Source organism: Lagenorhynchus albirostris, chromosome 9, assembly GCF_949774975.1.
Source record: "Lagenorhynchus albirostris chromosome 9, mLagAlb1.1, whole genome shotgun sequence".
NCBI lineage: Eukaryota > Metazoa > Chordata > Mammalia > Artiodactyla > Delphinidae > Lagenorhynchus > Lagenorhynchus albirostris.
Window position 1 is genome coordinate 43,611,457 of NC_083103.1, and position 20,922 is coordinate 43,632,378.

Consider the following 20,922-nt stretch of genomic DNA (forward strand, 5'->3'; position numbering starts at 1 on the left):
ATAAAATACATATGATTTTATATCCTGCTTTTTTCACTTAAATATTTAAAATGAATATCCCATTCAGTAAATGTTGGAAAATTTTCCATAGATGACACAATATTATGATAATCATCTTACATGAATAAAAAAACTAATGAAATGACATTGTGCAAACTTTAAGATAATCAAATGCTGACTCTAGAATGAAAGTAAAGTGATGAAGAGGATCCAAATATCGAGTTGCACAGACTCTATAGTCCTGCTTACAATATTAAGAAGGGTTCCAGGATTTAGTATACTATTAAAAACAACAACAATAATGACTATAATATTATTAGCAGCTTAAGAGAAGATGCTTTCAGTTTAGAGTTTTACCATATCAGCAGAATTGATTCCATTCCCCCACACCAAATCAAAGGTTCCATTTATGTAGCCTACTTTGTTGGCCACATCTTCAAAGAGCTTTCTGAGAGGTGTAGAAGCTGGTAAATTTAAAGTGATCCGTTCATTCACTGTCTTTGAATTAGTAGTATCTTGTATTATACATAAGACTCTTGGTTCTTCAGCAGCATTTTCTACCTGAAATTTAAAAAAATATACTATTTATCTTTAAAAATATATATATAATTATGTTTTCTATGATTAAATGAAAAAAATGCCCACAAAATACTATTTTCTCTGTGTGAATACTACTGTTTTATGGCTGAAATATATTCTAATGGATATGTCAAACATATAAAGCACCATATATGTTTGTTTTGGAAAAACTGGGGTATATTTAAGAATCAACCATTGCTCTTGTGGGTATTTGCTTTCACCTTTTAAGGCTGTAAATCAGTGATCAACAAGCCCATGAAGACAAGTTTACTTGAGCAATTTTCAGTTGAAAATAACAAAATCTGATCCTTAAAAATGTGTCACTACTATGCTAGCACAGTCAAATCAAGCATTTCTGGGTTTCCTGATGAAACAGAAAGAGAGCTGTGTAGAAATGCAATGAGGATTGTATAAGATTGCAAAATCCATAACTAAAGGATAAAAGCAATCAGGCATCCTGACCTTTACTTTGTTGTACCCACAGACCAAAAGTCCAAAAGCCCCATTTATCAGTGTGTTAGGAGCTGACAAGCTTACCCAAATAGATCAGCCAGCAGAGGGGTAAAGGAAAGCAAGGAAAAAATACTTTTCAATTACCAATGTAGAAGGGAGTTAGGGTCACAAATTTTTTCATTCTTTTTTATCTAGTATATAAATCAGAGAAAAAATTTTTAAAGGAGACTTTCTCAAAGAAGCTATGCCTTCCCTCAAGCTGTTGAAGGACACGACTCTTCCACAGCAGTAGTGGGCTACATCAGGCACTTTGGTGAAAGAAGTTCTTTCCCTCCTCCTGTAATGCCCAACTCAATTAATGGTACCATCATCTACCAGCTGCTGAAACCAGAGAGGAGCACCTTCCTCATTTCTTCCCTCTTCTTCAACTCACATAATCACCAAATTCTACCATTTCTATCATCTGAATATCTCTTGAACTATTCCTTTCCTCTTTAATCCTGCCTGCAGCAATGAGAATCTTATCTTAAGATCGTGGCAATAGCTTCTTCCAATCTCATCTTCCTTCAATCCAGAACAGTATTTTAATATGCAAATCTGATCATGTAAATCTCTTGCTTTCCCTCAAAGTCTAGGGCAGCAGTCATTATCTGAGGGACCTCTCGCTATCCCCATAAAAGGCTTTGCACAAATATGAACTGTACAAACTGGTACTGTATACAAGAATGTATTTCTCACCTTTTTTTATAAAAAACACAATAATATTAACCTCAATCTTTTGTTACTTCTATATTATCCATTTTTAAATAAGAGCAGTTATTATCATTGACTTGTATTGAAGACAGGACCACCACAAGGTATTTTTGTTTGTTTGGCAGGGTAATACAATTATAATTTGTTTCTGCCATATATAATTTTGGGTTTGTAAGAGATTACTTAAACTAAGGTTAATCCAATTAGTTTAAAACAGAAATAAGTTGCTATAAAAGAAGTATAATGTTTAAGATTGGCTAGCACTATATTTCAGACAAGTCAAAATATTTAGTTACCAATAATAACCCATTTAAAAACAAAAGAATACATTTTTTATAAAATAAACAGGATAACAAAGAACAAAAAAGACTTCAGCTATAAGCTTAAGGTGTTATATTAACACTTGTAATAGATGGTTTTACACATTTTAATCTCAAACTGAGAAACATAAAGTGGACCCTTTTTAACTCTGGTTCACGATAAAGGAACGAGAAACTCTAAATCAATTTCAACTACAAAAGATCCGCTTTTACACTTTCAACAGTATATTTCAGAGGCAGACTCGAGTTTTCCAGGTGAAAAGCACTACAGCTGCCAGATTTTAAAGCTTCAGATAAGCTGAAGTTGACGGTCCAAGCAAGAGAACTCTACCTAAGAATTCAGAAATCAGAAGTGCTGACATTACAGTATACATAAGAATGATGATATGGTAACATATGGCCATCAGCAGTTCCTGGTTCTTTCCTTAAATAAGTGAGTGCAAGGTACAGGCACTCCAGCCTCCTCTCCTTCCACACCCAGATGTGGGTAATATTACCCCAATGGAATCTCATCTGAAGGCTAAATGTACTCTTGTAAACACAAAATTTAATCTTATGTATGCCTTTTATTCTTTTAATGACAATAGCTTTCTTTTCTGTGCATTGCACATAAGTAATTTTGTTCCTTTTTTTGAAATAGGAAGAGTATAGGGACTTCCCTGGCAGTCCAGTGGTTAAGACTCTGCACTTCCAATGCAGGGGTGTGGGTTCAATCCCTGGTCAGGGAACTAAGATCTCACATGCCACGCAGCGCAGCCAAAAAAAACAAAATAGGAAGAGTATAAAGGAAAAAGTGGAAATCATTTGTAATTCATAACACAGAGATAACTATTACATTTTGGTCTATATTCTTCCAAATATTTTTCCTACACAAGCACAAACAGACATATACATGCACACTTTTTAAACACAAACATTCAGTTAGATATACATGCTGTTTTGAAACTTTTTTTTTTTTTTTTTGCGGTACACAGGCCTCTCACTATTGTGGTCTCTCCTGTTGTGGAGCACAGGCTCCGGAAGCACTGGCTCAGTGGCCATGGCTCACAGGCCCAGCCGCTCCGCGGCATGTGGGATCCTCCCGGACCGGGGCACGAACCCACGTCCCCTGCATCAGCAGGCGGACTCTCAACCACTGCGCCACCAGGGAAGCCCTGAAACCTCTTTCTTTACTTATAAATATATCATGTAACCTTTCCTTGTCAAACTTTTTCTAACTCATCATTTTAACAACTGAATAATATTTTATTACATGGATTAATAATAATTTGTTCCATCAATTTAATTTTACTGACTCTTGAGCTAGACTTTATTACACTTTAGAAATAATTTTGTGATGAATGCCTACATAAAACTTTGTGCAGTCCTCTGTTTTTTCTTAAGATTCCTATAAGAATTTCTGGGCCAATCACATATTACTCTTGAATTCAATTCTAGGATAATTTAAACAAACGAAAAACTCTGACCTTTAAAGTTCTAAGCTAGCCATGTGTAAATCTTATTACTTTATCCTCAACCTCCTGGGCCCATTTTTCAGTCCTAATTTAATCTATTACATAGCCATCATCCATAGATTACATCTGAATTTTTGTTATCGTGATTGCCCACACTAATTACACTGAGGCAAAATCTCTTCCCTCCCCCTGCCTCCCAATTTGGGAACTAATTAGAAAAAACTGTTTTTTTCCAATTTTAAGATTTCAACAATAAAGTTGTACCAATCTTTTTATTATAGCTTTTCAAGAGAAAAAGAAATTCTACAATATTATACTAAGCATACAGATTTCCACAATACTTAAATGTAAAAAAGTATTTCTTAGAACTGGGAAAATAGGGGTGCCTCTTTCTTCTTAATTTCTTTGGAGTTCTACCCCTGATTGGTCCTACTTATGCCCAAAGCAAAAAAATCACCATCTTGAGGTAAATTACAGATGGCTAAATATTCTTTGCCACTCTTCTTCTTTTTTCTCTTCCCATGAATCTGGGCTGGCCTTGTGGCCAACTAGGACCAACAGAATGTGACAGAAGTGATACTGTGTGATTTAAAGCAGGAAACTTCTGCCTTTGCACCTCTTGGAATGTTCCTCTTATATGCCAGCCAGGCAAAAGAAATCCATTTATCCTGGGACCACCATGCTGTGTTAAAACCCTAACAATCCACCCAGAGAGAAAGTGGCCACTTAGTGGAGCACTGGGGTGCCTGATAAGAAAAGCCTTCTTGGACCTTCCATCCAAAGCCAGTCACCAGCCAGTGCAGCCAAGTAATGATCCGAGATGATGCCATGTGAAGCAGAAAAACTGACTGGCTAAGCCTTTGCCCAAATCCCATCCCACAGAATTGTGAGCAAATAAACTAGTTGTTTTAAGCCACTAAGTTTTGGCGTAGGCTGTTCCACAATAATAGATAACAGAAACACACCTAAATAAATTTAAGCACATGCAAGTGCTAGCTGGGAAGAATGTGGTGGTGGTGGTATTAGTGATGGTGGTTGGTGGCGGGGGTTCCATTTAAGCACTACACCCAACATTAAGGTAAAGCATCTGAAGACACATCATAATTTAGGGAAGCGAGCACAATTTCTGAGTCAGTAAAAGTTCTATAATGAATAGGAGAAAACAGGTAAGAAAAAACAAATGCAAAGTTTTAGAAAAGCCTAAAGCATGTCCCACTTGGGAAAACATTTCATCTATATTAGGTGAGCTATTAGAAGGGCACAAAGTTCCCTACACAGAAAATCTGGCCAATTACAAAAAAGGTACAAAGTATAAAATTAAAACTACTTATTTGGTGGGCAACTCATAGCAATATTACACTTGTGAGAAAAAGGGTAAAGTCAACAGCAGTTACATTAACACTATATGCTAAGAGAGTATTCTGTCTTTGTGCTCTATGCAGAAACAAAGCCAGATTTCCAAGCAAAGTCTGAAAAAAGAATCCTTGAAAAAACAAAACAAACAAAAATGATAGTCTTATTTACAAAAGGTAAAACATACTGGGATAAAAACACTGAAAACAGATTTCTTCCAAAGGAAGAAACATCTATAGGAACATCTAGAAGTGGTCAACACAGATGGTTCTGTCTAAGGAGTCTCAGGGCCTCTCAAGTCATCTTGTCTCCTATTCTTGGCATTCCAAACAGTTCTAAGTTCAAATCTGAGTTCTCTGAAGTTAACATCATAATTTTTGTTTCATAATAAAATACTTCGTGTTTCTTATTAAAAAAACACAAAACAAGGTGTATAATTAATGCATATATTTAGAATGGCATTAGCATGCAGAAAACAATATCAAACACAATTCAAAGTTAACAAGATTAAGATTTTTCTAAGAAAAAAATTAATATGAATAATTTAAAAACATTACAAAGGGACCTCTTTACCTCTAAATTTTATAGTCAACCCATTTTCTCTCAAGACTTTCTTCCTTTCAGTGTTATTACAAATGATAATACTATGGTTGCAAACTTAAAAATGCGCGCACACGCGCGCGCGCGCACACACACACACACACACACACACACACACACACACAGAGAGTCCATTTTATCTACTACTTGATAAAGAAACTGCTATGAGCTTATAAGCGCTAGAGCATTACCCTTCTGGGCATCCACAGCTCACGGCTAATATACTGCCACAGACTAAAAAAAAAAATTGATGGTATAAATATTTTTGCTCACTGAAGTTTATTAAATTTATCAGCCTCATTCAGACTGTGCATTTTTACTTAAACAAGTAACAAGTAGTGCTGGGAGTCTTAACTTACATGAGAAAAAGATTATTTTATTTTTAAGATCCTCCCTCCACTCCACTCCAACTCCCCCAGCAAACCCTAAAATATTACATGATATTTTTCTACGTGGCCTCTTGCCAGAGATCACTTGAAGAGGACAGAAGAGATTAAATAAAGAACCTTGAACTTAGAGCTAAAGGGACCTGAGGAAAGTGAGATATTAAGTAAAGGTTAGAATGGGATGCTACATCACAGGACTGTTTAGGTTTGTAGTGCATACAGGCTGTCAGGAAGGTAACAGTTCTATTTAATTCTTCAAATAAGATGTCTGGGTTTTGACTCTGTAAATTATTAACTTAATCCCAGCACTATTAATATTTCAGAAAATAAATACATCCGTAAAAAATAGACAACTATTATACCCAAAAGTCAAAACTAAACGTTCTATAGTTTTTATATCAGTTTTCCACCTCATTCACTTGTTAAAGACAAGGTACTATCAGACATACATTCATTTAAGGTGACTTTCTTATTATTAAAATCAGGTAAAATAAATAAATAAACAAAATGAAAAATAAATAAAATCAGGTAGAAATAAAATAGCCAAACAAGCATAAAACTTAAGACATGCCTTGTTATTAAATAAAAATACTAACATGCTGTTACTTGCTCTGCTGATTATCACACTAATGCAATTACATCAGCAGTCTACCTGTAAAAATTTCTTCTTCATTTCATCAAAGATATTTTGTCTGCATCTCCAAAACACATCCTATGGTGTGTAAGAACAAAATGAATTACAAATTATTTCTTTAAAATAAAGAGGTAAGACAGTGAAATGAGAATAATTAACCTAAAAACATTTTTGCAACAAAATATGTATGAATTAAAGTATTACTATATCATCTAAGATTTCATTCATAAATTACATTTGTAGTTTTAATCTTAGGCCTCAATTACTCTTTTTTTTTAAATAAATGTATTGGGGGCTTCCCTGGTGGCACAGTGGTTGAGAATCCGCCTGCTGATGCAGGGGACACGGGTTCATGCCCTGGTCCGGGAAGATACCACATGCTGCGGAGCGGCTAGGCCCGTGAGCCACGGCCGCTGAGCCTGCGCGTCCAGAGCCTGTGCTCCGCAACGGAAGAGGCCAAAACAGTGAGAGGCCCGCGTACCGCAAAAAAAAATAATAAATTTATTTATTTATTTATTTTTGACTGTGTTGGGTCTTCGTTGCTGCACACGGGCTTTCTCTAGTTGTGGCAAGTGGGGGCTACTCTTCGTTGTGGTGCGCGGGCTTCTCATTGCAGTGGCTTCTCTTGCTGGGGAGCACAGGCTCTAGGCACGTGGGCTTCAGTTGTTGTGGCACACGGGCTCAGTAGTTTTGGCGTACGGGCTTAGCTGCTCCATGGCATGTGGGATCTTCCCGGACCAGGGCTTGAACCCGCATCCCCTGCATTGGCAGGCAGATTCATTCATTTGTTCATTCATTCATTCATTCATTCATGGCTGTGTTGGGTCTTCGTTTCTGAGCGTGGGCTTTCTCTAGTTGCAGCGAGCGGGGGCCACTCTTCATTGCGGTGCGCGGGCCTCTCACTGTCATGGGCTCTCTTGTTGCGGAGCACAGGCTCCAGACACTCAGGCTCAGTAGTTGTGGCTCACGGGCCTAGTTGCTCCGCGGCATGTGGGATCTTCCCAGACCAGGGCTCGAACCCGTGTACCCTATATTGGCAGGCAGGTTCTCAACCACTGCGCCACCAGGGAAGCCCGTCAGGCAGATTCTTAACCACTGCGCCACCAGGGAAGCCCCTCAATTACTCTTGTAAGGTTACTGAAAACCTACATTATGGTGATAAAAAATAATATTAACATGGAAAACAACCACATTTTAACAAAGAGTAGGAGCTTCAGAACTGTGTATAAGTCAAATGTTCTAAGTCATATTTTGCTAGTTTTATTGAGATATAATTAACATATAATTCTGTAGCAGTTTTAAGGGCTACAACATAATGATTTGATATATGTATATACTGTAAAATGATTAATTACTACAATAAGTTTAGTTAACATCCATCATCTCACATAGTTACAACTTTTTTGTCCTTGTAATAATAACTTTTAAGTTCTATTCCCTTAGCAATTTTCAGATATACAATACAGTATTGTTAACTATAGTCATCACACTGTATATTACATTCAGAACTTATTTATCTTATAACTGGAAGTTTGTATCTTTTGACCACCTTCACCTATTTACACAACTCCCATCCCCCATCTCTGGCAACCACCCATCTGTTCTGTGTTGATAAGAGTTCAGTTTTTCAGATTCCACATATAAGTAAATCATATAGTATTTGTCTTTCTCTTTCTAAGTCACTATTTTGAGACCATTAAAGGAACTCTGCAAGGAAACCAAAAGATCCCCGATTTTGCTACCTTATGAATTTAGATTTTTCACATTATAAATACTATTAAAGTAAAGCTGCTTAACATTATCCCCTACAGCTATTTTCTTTTAATATCTCTTCCTTATTTTAAAAGCTTATTTTAGCAAATCAAGAAAATACAGAAATATATAAAAGGAAATAAGGATAACCTATAATCAAGAGATAATCTCTTGAAAAATCTTGATTTTACATCCCAAACTTCTGTACAAATTTCGTTTTCCTCCACCTTCTTTAATTAATAAAAAGAACCCAACATATTGTTTTAAAAGGTGCTTTTTATCACTCATAGTAGCTTAGATACTATTCTATAAAAATTAAAAAATTTTATTAAAAAATTTATTAAAAAATTTTACCTCATTTGCTTTTACAATCGAAATGTATTTCTATTATAATAGTAATACATATTTTTTGACAAGCAAGTCTAAAATAACTCCTATAGCAATTATTAAAAATTTGATATACATCCTATTAGATCCCTCTCCATTTTATGCATATATTATATAAAGATTATTAACCAAAAAAGATCATTCCGAACACCATCGTTTGAATTCTGCTCCTTTTCCCTCAACACTCACTCATCTTTCTGGGTCAAAACATTTAGTTTAAAAACTGCAGTGTTCCATTATATAGGCAAAACATAATTTATTTAACTCATCTATTAATGGGCATTTAGACACCTTCAAATTTTCAGTACAGCTTTGCGTATTTGTACAATTTTTTTCCCTAAAGTTTATTTCCTAAAGAAAGAATTCTAGATCAAAGGTTATGTACTCATTTTTAGGATTTTTTTGATACCTGCTGCCAATACGCTATCTCTTCCACAAATAAGAATTAAACTACAACTATCTGTCAAACACTGTTTTAGGTGCTGAGAAAATAGCAGTGAACAAAAGCCCTTGCCCTCAAGGAGATGACACTGTACAGGGGAAATTCAAAATAAACAAATCTAAACCATCAGGTATCCATCAGCCTCAGAGTCTTTGCATTTCTGTACACTGTACCTGGGATGCTCTTCCTTCAGATATCCTTTCTCAAGTATCATTGTGATGGCTTTAAAATGTGTCCACAAATTCTTTGACATGCCTCCCAGCAAGATTAGGAGTCTAAGTCCAGTCCCTTTTAATATGGGCCAGCCTTAGTGACTTCCTGTGACACATAACATTACTTTCAAGGCTGGGCTAGAAAACAGGAAAGGCAACACAGCTTCTTCCTGGCTTTCTTTCAGATGCTCACCCTTGGAACCTGGCCATTATGCTGTATCGGAGCCACGCAGCCACATGGAAAGGTCATGTGTATATGTTTTAGCCACAACCCAACTGAGATCCCATCTGGCAACCAGCATCAACAACCATACATGTGAGGAAGTATTCAGATGATTCCAGACCCCAGCCTTTCAGATGCCCCAACTGACGCCTAGCAGAGCAGAGCAAGCTGTCTCTCTTCAGCCTGGCCCAAATTGCACGTCCATGAGCAAAAGTCATTAAGTGTGGGTGTAGGCTATTATAAAGCAAAAAATAACCAAAATAGCTAGTTTCTCAAACTGGTCCTCTTCTCACCATTCTATTTAAAATTGCAATCCTCTTCATCTCCCTTCCTTCAGGTTTCTCCATAGTACACTTATAGCCACCTGATATATTTGTTTATATTTTACTTGTTTATTGTTAACTCCAAAAAACTTCCATTATGAGCTAAGATGAAATAGCAGACTGGATTTACCCTCTCCACCTTAAACAACTAAAAAGAAGAGATGAAATATATGAAACAATAGTTTAAAAATATTATTAAATAACAGGTAACACAGGACAGTGATCCCTGTGAAAACAAACAAAAAAGGTAAGCTACCTTCCAGGCTGCAGTGCAGGGAGAGAGAACCCAGTTAAAGTTCAGCAATCTTCCTGAGCTGAAAAGATAAGGTTAGAAGTTCAAGTGGGTCAATTCAGCTAGAATTTACAGAGAAGAATACTGAAGAGAAGAAAGATGTGCAAATAGCATGCTCCAGAGATATGTAGTGGTCCTCCCTAAGTACTCACCAGCATATGCATGTGAAGAAACTACCTGAGGCAGGGGAAAGAACCACAGGAAAGAATCCCTGGAGCTCACTTCAGTTCCCACCAGCCAAAGTGAAAAAAATTTCATAATACACGGGGCTCAGATGAGAGTACATAGAAGAGTATTGTCTCAGTAGTGGGACCAAATTAGGCCTAATCTAAAGGCTATTCTGGATCAAACTTACAACACTTTTTAAAAGCAAGCCTCAAAAGGATCAAAGTGTTTACAAGTAAATTAAAACTCTGTCAGAGAACAAACCTCAAGAATATCTATGGAAATTAAAAATACCCAGCACCCATCAACATAAAATTCAGTGTTTGGCATCCAATCCAAAATAAACAGGCATGCATCAAAGTAGGAAATGATGACCCATAATGAGGAGAAAAATCAATCAATGAAAACCTACCCAGATATAATACAGATGATATAATTAATAGACAAGAATATAAAAAGTTTATAACTATATTCTACATTTTAAGAAGGTACAGGAAAGAATGCAAAGGAAATAAATGAAAGATATATTAAAGATTCAACTCAAGTGGAGACAAGGTGGCAGAGTTGAAGGACTTGAGCTCATCTCCTCTCACAAAAACACCAAAATCACAACCAACTGCTGAACAACCATTGACAAAAAAGAATGGAACCTACCAAAAAAGATATTCTACATCCAAAGACAAGAAGCCATAACGAGGCAGTATGAGGAGGGCTTTTGCGATATAATCAAATCCCATACCCACCAGGTGGGCGACCCACAAACTGAAAAATAATTATATCGCAGAGGTTCTCCTACAGGAGTGAGAGTTCTGAGCCCAGCGTCAGGCTCCCCAGCCTGGGGGTCTGGCATCAGGAGGAGGAGCCTTGAGAGCATTTGGCTTTGAAGGTCAGGGGGGCTTGAGCTGCATAGGACTGGAGGAGACAGAGACTCCACTCTTGGAGGGCACACACAAGGTTTCACATGCACTGGGACTCAGGGCAAAGCAGTGACTCCATAGGAGCCTGGGCCAGACCTAGTTGCGGGCCTTAGAGGGTCTCCTGGGGAGGCGGGGTTCAGCTGTGGCTCACTGTGGGGGCAAGGACACTGCTGGCAGAGACTCCAGAGAATACACATCTGCGTGAGCTCTTCTGGAGGTGGTCATTTTGGCACCGAGACCTGGCCCCTCCAAACAGCCTGCAGTCTCCAGTGCTGTGACGCCTCAGGCCAAACAACCAAGAAGGTGAGAACAGAGCCCCACCATCAGCAGACAGGCTGCCTAACATCTGTCCTGAGTGCACAGCTGCCTCTAAACATACCCCCTGACATGGTCCTGCCCACCAGAGGGACAAGAACCAGCTCCACTCACCAGGGGGCAGCTACAGTCCATCCCACAGGAAGTTGCACAAGCCCCTGGACCAACCTCACCCACCAAGGGGCAAACACCAGAAGCAAGTGCAACTACAAACCTGCAGCCTGAAAAACAGAGATCACAAACACAGAAAGTTAGACAAAATAAGACAGCAGAGAAATATGTTACAGGTAAAGGAACAAGATAAAACCCCAGAAGAACAACTAAGTGAAGTGGAGGTAGGCAATCAGCCTGAAAAAGAATTGAGTAATGACAGTAAAGATGATTCAACATCTCGGGAAAAGAATGGAGGCACAGACCGAGAAGATACAATAAATTTTTAACAAAGAGCTAGAAAATTTAAAGAACAAACAGAGATGAACCGTACAATAACTGAAATGAAAAATAAATAAGAAGGAATCAATAGCAGAATAAATGAGACAGAAGGATGAATAAGTGACCTGGAGGAGAGATTGGTGGAAATCACAGCTGTGGTGTGAATAAAGAAATAAGAATAAAGAAAAAAAAAAAGAATGAAAAGAAATGAGGACAGTCTAAGAGACATCTGGGATGACATTAAATGCATCAACATTCACATTATAGAGGTCCCAGAAGGAAAAGAGAGAGAAAGGGCCTGAAAAAATATTTGAAGAGACAATAGTCAAAAACCTCCCTACCATGGGAAAGGAACCACTCACTCAACTCCAAGAAGTGCAGACAATCCCATATAGAATAAACCCAAGGAAGAACATGCCAAGACACATATTAATCAAGTTGACAAAAATGGAAGACAAAGAGAAAAAAACATTAAAAGCAACAAGGGAAAAGCAACAAATAACATACAAGGGAATCCCCATAGAGTTATCAGATGATTTTTCAGCAAAAACTCTGCAGGCCAGAAGGGAGTGGCATGATATATTTAAAATGATGAAAGGGAAAAACCCACAACCAAGAATACTCTACCCAGCAAAGCTCTCGTTCAAATTTGATGGAAAAATCAGGCAAGCAAAAGCTAAGAGAATTCAGCACCACCACACCAGCTTTACAACAAATGTTAAAGGAACTTCTCTAGGCATAAAAGAAAAGGTCACAACTAGAAAAACGATAATTACAAATGGGAAAGCTCACTAGTAAAGGCAAACATACAGTAAAAGTAGGAAACAGTCCACACAAAAATATTATATAAAAATCAGCAATCATGAGAATACAAATGCAGGATATTGGAAATGCATTTGAAATCAAGAGACCAGCAACTTAAAACAATCTTGTATATATACATATAGAGACTGCTATATCAAAACCTGATGGTAACCGCAAACCAAAAATCTACACTAGATACACAAACTTAAAGAAAAAGTAATCCAAACACAACTCTAAAGATAGTCATCAAATCACAAGTGAACAAAAGAGGAATGAAAAAAAAAGAGCTACAAAAACAAATCCTAAATAATTTTTTTTAATTGCAAGAAGAACATACATATTGATAACTACCTTAAATGTAAATGGATTAAATGCTCCAACCAAAAGACACTGATAGGTGAATGGATACAAAAACAAGACCCATGTACATGCTGTCTACAAGAGACTCACTTCAGTTCTAGGGACACATATAGAATGAAAGTGAAGGAATGGAAAAGGTTATCCTATGCAAACGGAAATCAAAAGAAAGCTGAAGTAGCAATATTCATATCAAACAAAACAGACTCTAAAATAAAGACTGTTACAGGACTTTCCTGGTGGCACAGTGGTTAAGAATCTGCCTGCCAATCTAGGGGACATGGGTTCAATTCCTGGTCTGGAAAGACCCCACATGTTGAGAAGCAACTAAGCATATGCACCAAAACTACTGAGCCTGTGCTCTAGAGCCCACGAGCCACAACTACTAAGCCCGCAAACCACAACAACTGAAGCTCATTGCCCTAGAGCCCGTGCGCCACAGCTACTGAGCCCACATGCTGCAACTACTGAAGCCTGTGCGCCTAGAGCCCATGCTCTGCAACAAGAGAAGCCACCGCAATGAGAAGCCTACGCACCATGATGAAGAGTAGCCCCCTCTCGCCACAACTAGAGAAAGCCCATGCACAGAAACAAAGACCCAACACAGCCAAAAATAAAAATTTTTAAAAAACTGTTACAATAAAACTAAATGTGTACAAAAAAAATAATTTAAAAATTTTTAAAAAATGGAATAAAATAAAATAAAGACAGTTACAAGAGAAATAGAAGTACACTACATAATGATCAGGGATCAACCCAAGAAGATATAACAATCATAAATATCTATGCTCTCAACATAGGAGTGCCTCAATATATAAAGCAAATGTTAACAACCAAAAAAGGAGAAATTGACAGTAACACAATAATAATGGGGGACTTTAACACTGCTACTTACATCAATGGACAGATCATCCAGACAGAAAATCAATATGGAAACACAGGCCTTAAATGACACATTAGACCAGATGGACTTAATTGATATTTATAGAACACTGCATCCAAAATCAGCAGAATACACATTCGTCTCAAGTGCACATGGAATATTCTCCAGGATAGATCACATGGTGGGCCACAAAGCAAACGTTGGTAAATTTAAGAAAAATGAAATCATATCAAGCACCTTTTTGGACTACAACACCAAGAGATTAGAAATCAACTATAAGAAAAACACCTGTAAAAACACACAAACACGTGGAGGCTAAGCAATATATTACTAAACAACTAATGGATCAGTGAAGAAATCAAAGAAGAAACCAAAAAATACCTAGACACAAATGAAAATGAAATCACAACAATCCAAAAGCTTTGGGACACAGCAAAAGTAGTTTTAAGAGGGAAGTGTATAGCAATACAATTTTACCTCAGGAAACAAAAAAAATCTTAAATAAACAGCCTAAACTTACACCTAAAGCAACTAGAAAAAGAAGAACAAAATCCAAAGTTAGTAGAAGGAAAGAAATCATAAAGATCAGATCAGAAATAAATGAAATAGAGATGAAGAAAACAATAGAAAAGATCAATGAAACTAAAAGCTGATTCTTCGAAAAGATAAACAAAATGGATAAACTGTTAGCCAGACTCACCAAGAAAAAAATGGAGAGGGCTCAAATCAATAAAATTAGAAATGAAAAAGAAGTTCCAACTGACACCACAGAAATACAAAGGATCATAAGAGACTACTACAAGCAAATATATGCCAATAAAATGGATAATCTGGAAGAAATGGACAAATTCTTAGAAAGGTACAACCTTCCAAACCTGAACTAGGAAGAAATAGAAAATATGAACAGACCGATCACAACTACTGAAATTGAAAATTGTGATTAAAGAACTTCGAACAAACAAGAGTCCAGGACCAGATGGCTTCACAGGGGAATTCTGAACATTTAGGGAAGACTTAACACCTACTCTTCTAAAGCAAACAGTATGATATACCACATTAACAAATTGAAGAATAAAAACCATATGATCATTTCAATAGATGCAGAAAAAACTTTGACAAAATTCAACACCCATTTATGATAAACACTCTCCAGAAAGTGGGCATGGAGGGAACCTACCTCAACATAATAAAGGCCATATATGACAAACCCACAGCTAACGTACTCAATGGTGAAAAGCTGAAAGCATTTCCTCTAAGGTCAGGAATAAGACAAGGATGTCCACTCTCGTCACTTTTATTCAACATAGTTTTGGAAGTCCTGGCAATGGCATGGCAATCAAAGAATAAAAATAAATAAAGGAATCCAAATTTGAAAAAAAGAAGTTAAACGGTCACTGTTTCCAAATGACATGATACTATACATAGAAAATCCTAAAGATGCTAACAGAAAACTACTAGAGCTCATCAATCAATTCAGAAAGTTGCAGGATAAAAAATTAATACATAGATCTCTCTTGCATTTCTATACACTAACAATGAAAGATCAGAAAGAGAAACTAAGGAAACATTCTCATTTGCCATTGTAAAGAATAAAATACCTAGGAATAAACCTACCTAAGGAGACAAAAGACCTGTACTCTGAAAACTATAAGATGCTGAAGAAAAAAAATTAAAGATGACACAAACAGATGGAGAGATATATCATGTTCCTGAATGGAAGAATCAATCAAAATGACTACACTATCCAAGGCAATCTACAGACTCAAAGCAATTCCTATCAAATTACCAATGGCATTTTTCACAGAACTAGAGAAAAAAAAATTTTACTTTGTATGGAAACACAAAAGACCCTGAATAGCCAAAGTAATCCTGAGAAAGAAAAATGGAGCCGGAGGAGTCAGGCTCCCTGACTTCAGACTATACTACAAAGCTACAGTAATCAAAACAGTATGGCACTGGCACAAAAAAAGAAATGTAGATTAATGGAACAGGATAGAAAGCCCAGAGATAAACCCACGCACCTATGGTCCACTAAACTATGACAAAGGAGGCAAGAATATACAATGGAGAAAACACAGTCTCTTCAATAAGTAGTACTGGGAAAACTGGATAGCTACATGTAAAAGAATGAAGTTAGAACATTGTCCAACACCATACACAAAAATAAACTCAAAATGAATTAAAGGCCTAAATGTAAGACCAGATTCTATAAAACTCTTAGAGGAAAACACAGGCAAAACACTCTTTGACATAAATTGCAGCAAGATCTTTTTCAATTCACCTCCTAGAGGAATGGAAATAAAAACAAAAACAAATGGGACCTAATTAAACTGAAAAGCTTTTGCACATCAAAGGAAACCATAAACAAAATGAAAAGACAACCCACAGAATGGGAGAAAATATTTGTAAATGGTGTGACTGACAAGGGATTAATCTCCAAAACATACAAACAGCTCATGCAGCTCAATATCAAAAAAACAAACAATCCAATCAAAAAATGGCCATAAGATCTAAATAGACATTTCTCTAGAGACGACATATAGATGGCCAAAAAGCACATGAAAAGATGTTCAACATTGCTAATTATTAGAGAAATGCAAATCAAAACTACAATGAGGTATCACCTCACACTGGTCAGAATGGTCATCATCAAAAATTCTACAAACAGTAAATGCTGGAGAGAATGTGGAGAAAAGGAAATCCTCCTACACTGTTGGTGGGAATGTAAATTGGTACAACCACTATGGAGAACAGTATGGAGGTTCCTTAAGAAATTGAAAACAGAACTACCATATAATGCAGCAATCCCACTCCTGGGCATCTATCTTGAGAAAACCATAATTCCAAAAAATACATGCTCCCCAATGTTCATTGCAGCACTGTTTACAACAGTCAAGACACGGAAGCAACGTAAAGGTCCATCAATGAATGGATAAAGAAGATGTGGTAGATACACACGATGGAATATTAGTCAGCCATAAAAAAGAATGAAGTAATGCCATTTGCAGCAACATAGATGGATCTAGAGATTATCATACTAAGTGAAGTAAGTCAGACAGAGAAAGACATCACTTATAGCTGGAATCTAAAAAAATGATACAAATAAACTTATTTACAAAATAGACTCACAGGGCTTCCCTGGTGGCGCAGTGGTTGAGAGTCTGCCTGCCGATGCAGGCGACACGGGTTCGTGCCCCGGTCCAGGAGGATCCCACATGCCACGGAGCAGCTGGGCCCATGAGCCATGGCCGCTGAGCCTGCGTGTCCGGAGCCTGTGCTCCGCAACGGGAGAGGCCACAACAGTGAGAGGCCCGCATACCGCAAAAAAAAAAAAAAAGACTCACAGACTTGGAAGATAAATTTATGTTTACCAAAGGGGAAAGGGGGTGAGGAGAGATAAATTAGGAGTCTGGGCTTAACATATACACACTACCATATATAAAATAGGTAACCAACAAGGACCTACTGTATAGCGCAGGGAACTCTACTCAATGTTCTATAACAACCTATATGGGGAAAAAATCTGAAAAAGAATGGATATATGTATATGTATAACTAAACCACTCTGCTCTACACCTGAAACTAACATAACATTGTAAATCAGCTATACCCAAAATAAAAATTCAATTATAAAAAAGCATGACTTGAACATTAAATGCTATGAAAGAAAAGATTAATAAACTCAATTATAGAAAAAGGAAATTTAAAAAAGGATCCAACTCAAATTTCTAAAGATGAAAAGTACAATGTCTGAGACGAAACATAGAATGGATGGGGTTAACAGATTAGGTACCACTGAACAAAAGATTATATAAACCACTTGAAGACACAGCAATAGAAACTATCACAAATGAGACAAAGAGAGGAAAAAACCATACACACACACACACACCCAGAGAACAGAAAAGTGGGACAACTTTCTTATCAGAAACCAAGGAGGCCAGAAGGAAGTTGCACAATATTTTTCAGGTGCTCACAGAAAATAACTGTTAACCCAAGAGCCTATAACCAGAAAAATGTCCTTTAAGAATGACCCAGAAATTGCTTCTGTAACCAAGCAGAATTCAAGACATGCTCAGATAAAAGAAAGCTAAAAGAATTTGTCTCCAGTAGAAATACCCTAAAGGAATGGCTAAAGGAAGTTCTCTAAACAAAAAAGGAAATGATTAAAGGGGAACCTTAGAACATCAGGAAAGAAAAAAGAACACAGTTAGCAAAATATGGCTAAATAGAATACATTTTCCTTCTCCTCTTTAGTTTTTATTATATGTTTGACAGTTGAAGCACAAGTTAAGAGACTGCTTGATGTGGTTATAAATGTATGTAGAGGAAGTATTTAATTCAATTATATTGTAGACAGGGGAGGGTAACAAGACATAAAGGGAGGTAATGTTTCTACATTTCAATTAAACTGATAAAATAATGACACCAGTAGACTGTGATAAACTTGTATATACACAGAAGAACCACTAAAAAAGCTATTACAAGAGGATATGATCAAAATCAGTATGGAAACATCAAAACGAAATTTTAAAAAATATTCAAATAACACAAAGGAAGGCAAGTGAAAGATAACAGCAAAATGAAAAACAGAAAACAAAATAAAATGGGAGGTTTATGCTAACATGTTAATGATTACATTAAATATAAATGACCTAATCACACCAATTAAAAGAGAGTTAGGAGGGTAAATTAAAACTATATGCTGTCGGGCTTCCCTGGTGGCGCAGTGGTTGAGAGTCTGCCTGCCGATGCAGGGGACACGGGTTCGTGCCCCAGTCCGGGAAGATCCCACATGCCACAGAGCGGCTGGGCCCGTGAGCCATGGCCGCTGAGCCTGCGCGTCCGGAGCCTGTGCGTCCGGAGCCTGTGCTCCACAGCGGGAAAGGCCACAACAGTGAGAGGCCCGCATACCACCAAAAAAAAAAAAAACAAAACAAAACTATATGCTGTCTCGAAGAAACTCAGACACACACACCTACACACACAAAGATGTACACCCATAGATAATACATACTATGTCAAATACATGATATACATAAAACGCTTTAAAATAAATTTACATATAAGACATATTTCATGTAAAATATTTAGTATGAAAGTAAAAAAGGGAAAAAATGTACCATGCAAACATCAATCAAAGAAAGCAAGAGTTAATTTTAAAAATTAATATCAGTTAAAGTAGACTTCAGAACAAAGAAAATTATCAGAGATAGAGAGAAACATATAATGATAAAAGGGCCCATCCACTAAGAAGGCATAGCAATCCTAAATTTGTATGAACCAAACAGAACTGCAAAATTTGTGAAGCCAGAACCAGTAAAACTAAAATAATAAAATAACTCTACAATAATTAGGAGACTCCAACAACTCTCTCAACAATTGCTACAACTACTAAACAGAAAATAAGCAAGGACACAGAAAAAAACCAACAATACCATCAACCAACAGAACCTAATTAACATTTGTAAAGAGACAGAATATACATTCTGTCCAGATGCACTTGGAACATATTCCAAGACAGGCCATATCCCAGGTCATAAAACAAATTTTAACACATTTAAAAGAACTACAATCAAATAGAGTATATTCTCTGCTCATAATAGGACAACAGAAGATCTAAATAAATAAAGCAACATAATGTATTCTTACACTGTAAGACTCAACATAGTAAAGATGTCAATTCTTCCCAAACAAAAATACAGTTTTTAAAGCAAGTCCTATCAAAATCCCAGCAAGTTTTTTTGAAGATATAGACAAGAATATTCTGAAACTTATATGGAAAGGCAAAGGAACTAGAATAACTAAAAAGATAAAGTGAGAGGACTCTGTCTACTCAATTTCAAGACTTATTATACAGCTAGAGTAATCAAGACTGTGTGGTATTGGTAGAGGAATAGACATAGAGATCAATGGAATACAATAGAGAGCCACACAGATATGCCCAACTGATTTCTGACTAGGTGTAAAAGCAACTCAATGGAGGAAAGAGTGTCTTTTCAACAAATGGTACTGGAATAATTGGACATCCATGGGCAAAAAAATATAATAATAATCCTGGACCTAAGTCTCTCACCTTATACAAAAAGTAACTAAATATAGATCATGAACTTAAATGAAAAATGTAAACCTATAAAACTTTTAGAAAAAAAACATAGGAAAAAATCTTCTAGAGCTAAGGATAGGCAGAGTTCTCAGACCTGACACCAAAAGCATGATTTACAAACAGAAAAATTGATAAACTGGATGTAATCAAAACTGAAATATCTATTTTGCAAAGACCCTGTTAAGAAAGAAAAGACAGGGAATTCCCTGGCGGTCCAGTGGTTAGGACTCAGCACTCTCACTGCCAAGGGCCGAGGTTCAATCCCTGGTCAGGGAACTAAAAATCCCACACACACACAAAAAAAGAATGAAAAGACAAGCTCCTGACTGGGAGAAAATATTTCAAACGACATAATTGACAAAGGACTAGTATCTAGACTATACTGTAAAGAACTCTGAACACCTAACAATAAAAAAGCAACAATATAATTAGAGCACAGGCAAAAATCATGAGATACATTTCAATGAAGAAAACAGATGACAAGTAAGCACACAAAAAGATGGTCAACATCATTAGCCATTAGATAAATACAAATTAAACCACAATGAGATATGACCACACACCTATCAGAATGGCTAAAATTAAAAATAGTGGCAACACCAAATGCTGACAAGGATGCAGAAAAATTGGATCTCTCATAATTTCCTGCTGGGAAGTAAAATGGTACAGCTACTCTAGAAAACCATTTGGTAATTTCTGAAAAAACTAAATATGCAACTACCATACAACCCAGCAACTGTACTATTCAACAGTTATCACAGAGAAATGAAGAATTATGTT

At 36.7% G+C, this 20,922-nt stretch overlaps 1 protein-coding gene across 3 annotated transcripts in view; it reads right to left on the reverse strand.

Annotated features, from left to right (window-relative positions):
- The window catches only part of USP47 (ubiquitin specific peptidase 47), a 120,837-nt gene that overhangs the window by 72,954 nt on the left and 26,961 nt on the right, over positions 1-20,922 (reverse strand). Inside the window, exons 2-3 of one of the 3 annotated variants that reach the window (XM_060159654.1) lie at positions 6,551-6,610; positions 358-561 (exon numbers count right to left, since the gene is read on the reverse strand). In XM_060159654.1, the coding sequence (XP_060015637.1) occupies positions 358-561; positions 6,551-6,610 (264 nt within the window). Of the gene's footprint in view, positions 1-357; positions 562-6,550; positions 6,611-20,922 lie in introns of those variants that run through there. The other 2 variants (XM_060159655.1, XM_060159656.1) reach the window with 2 other exon arrangements.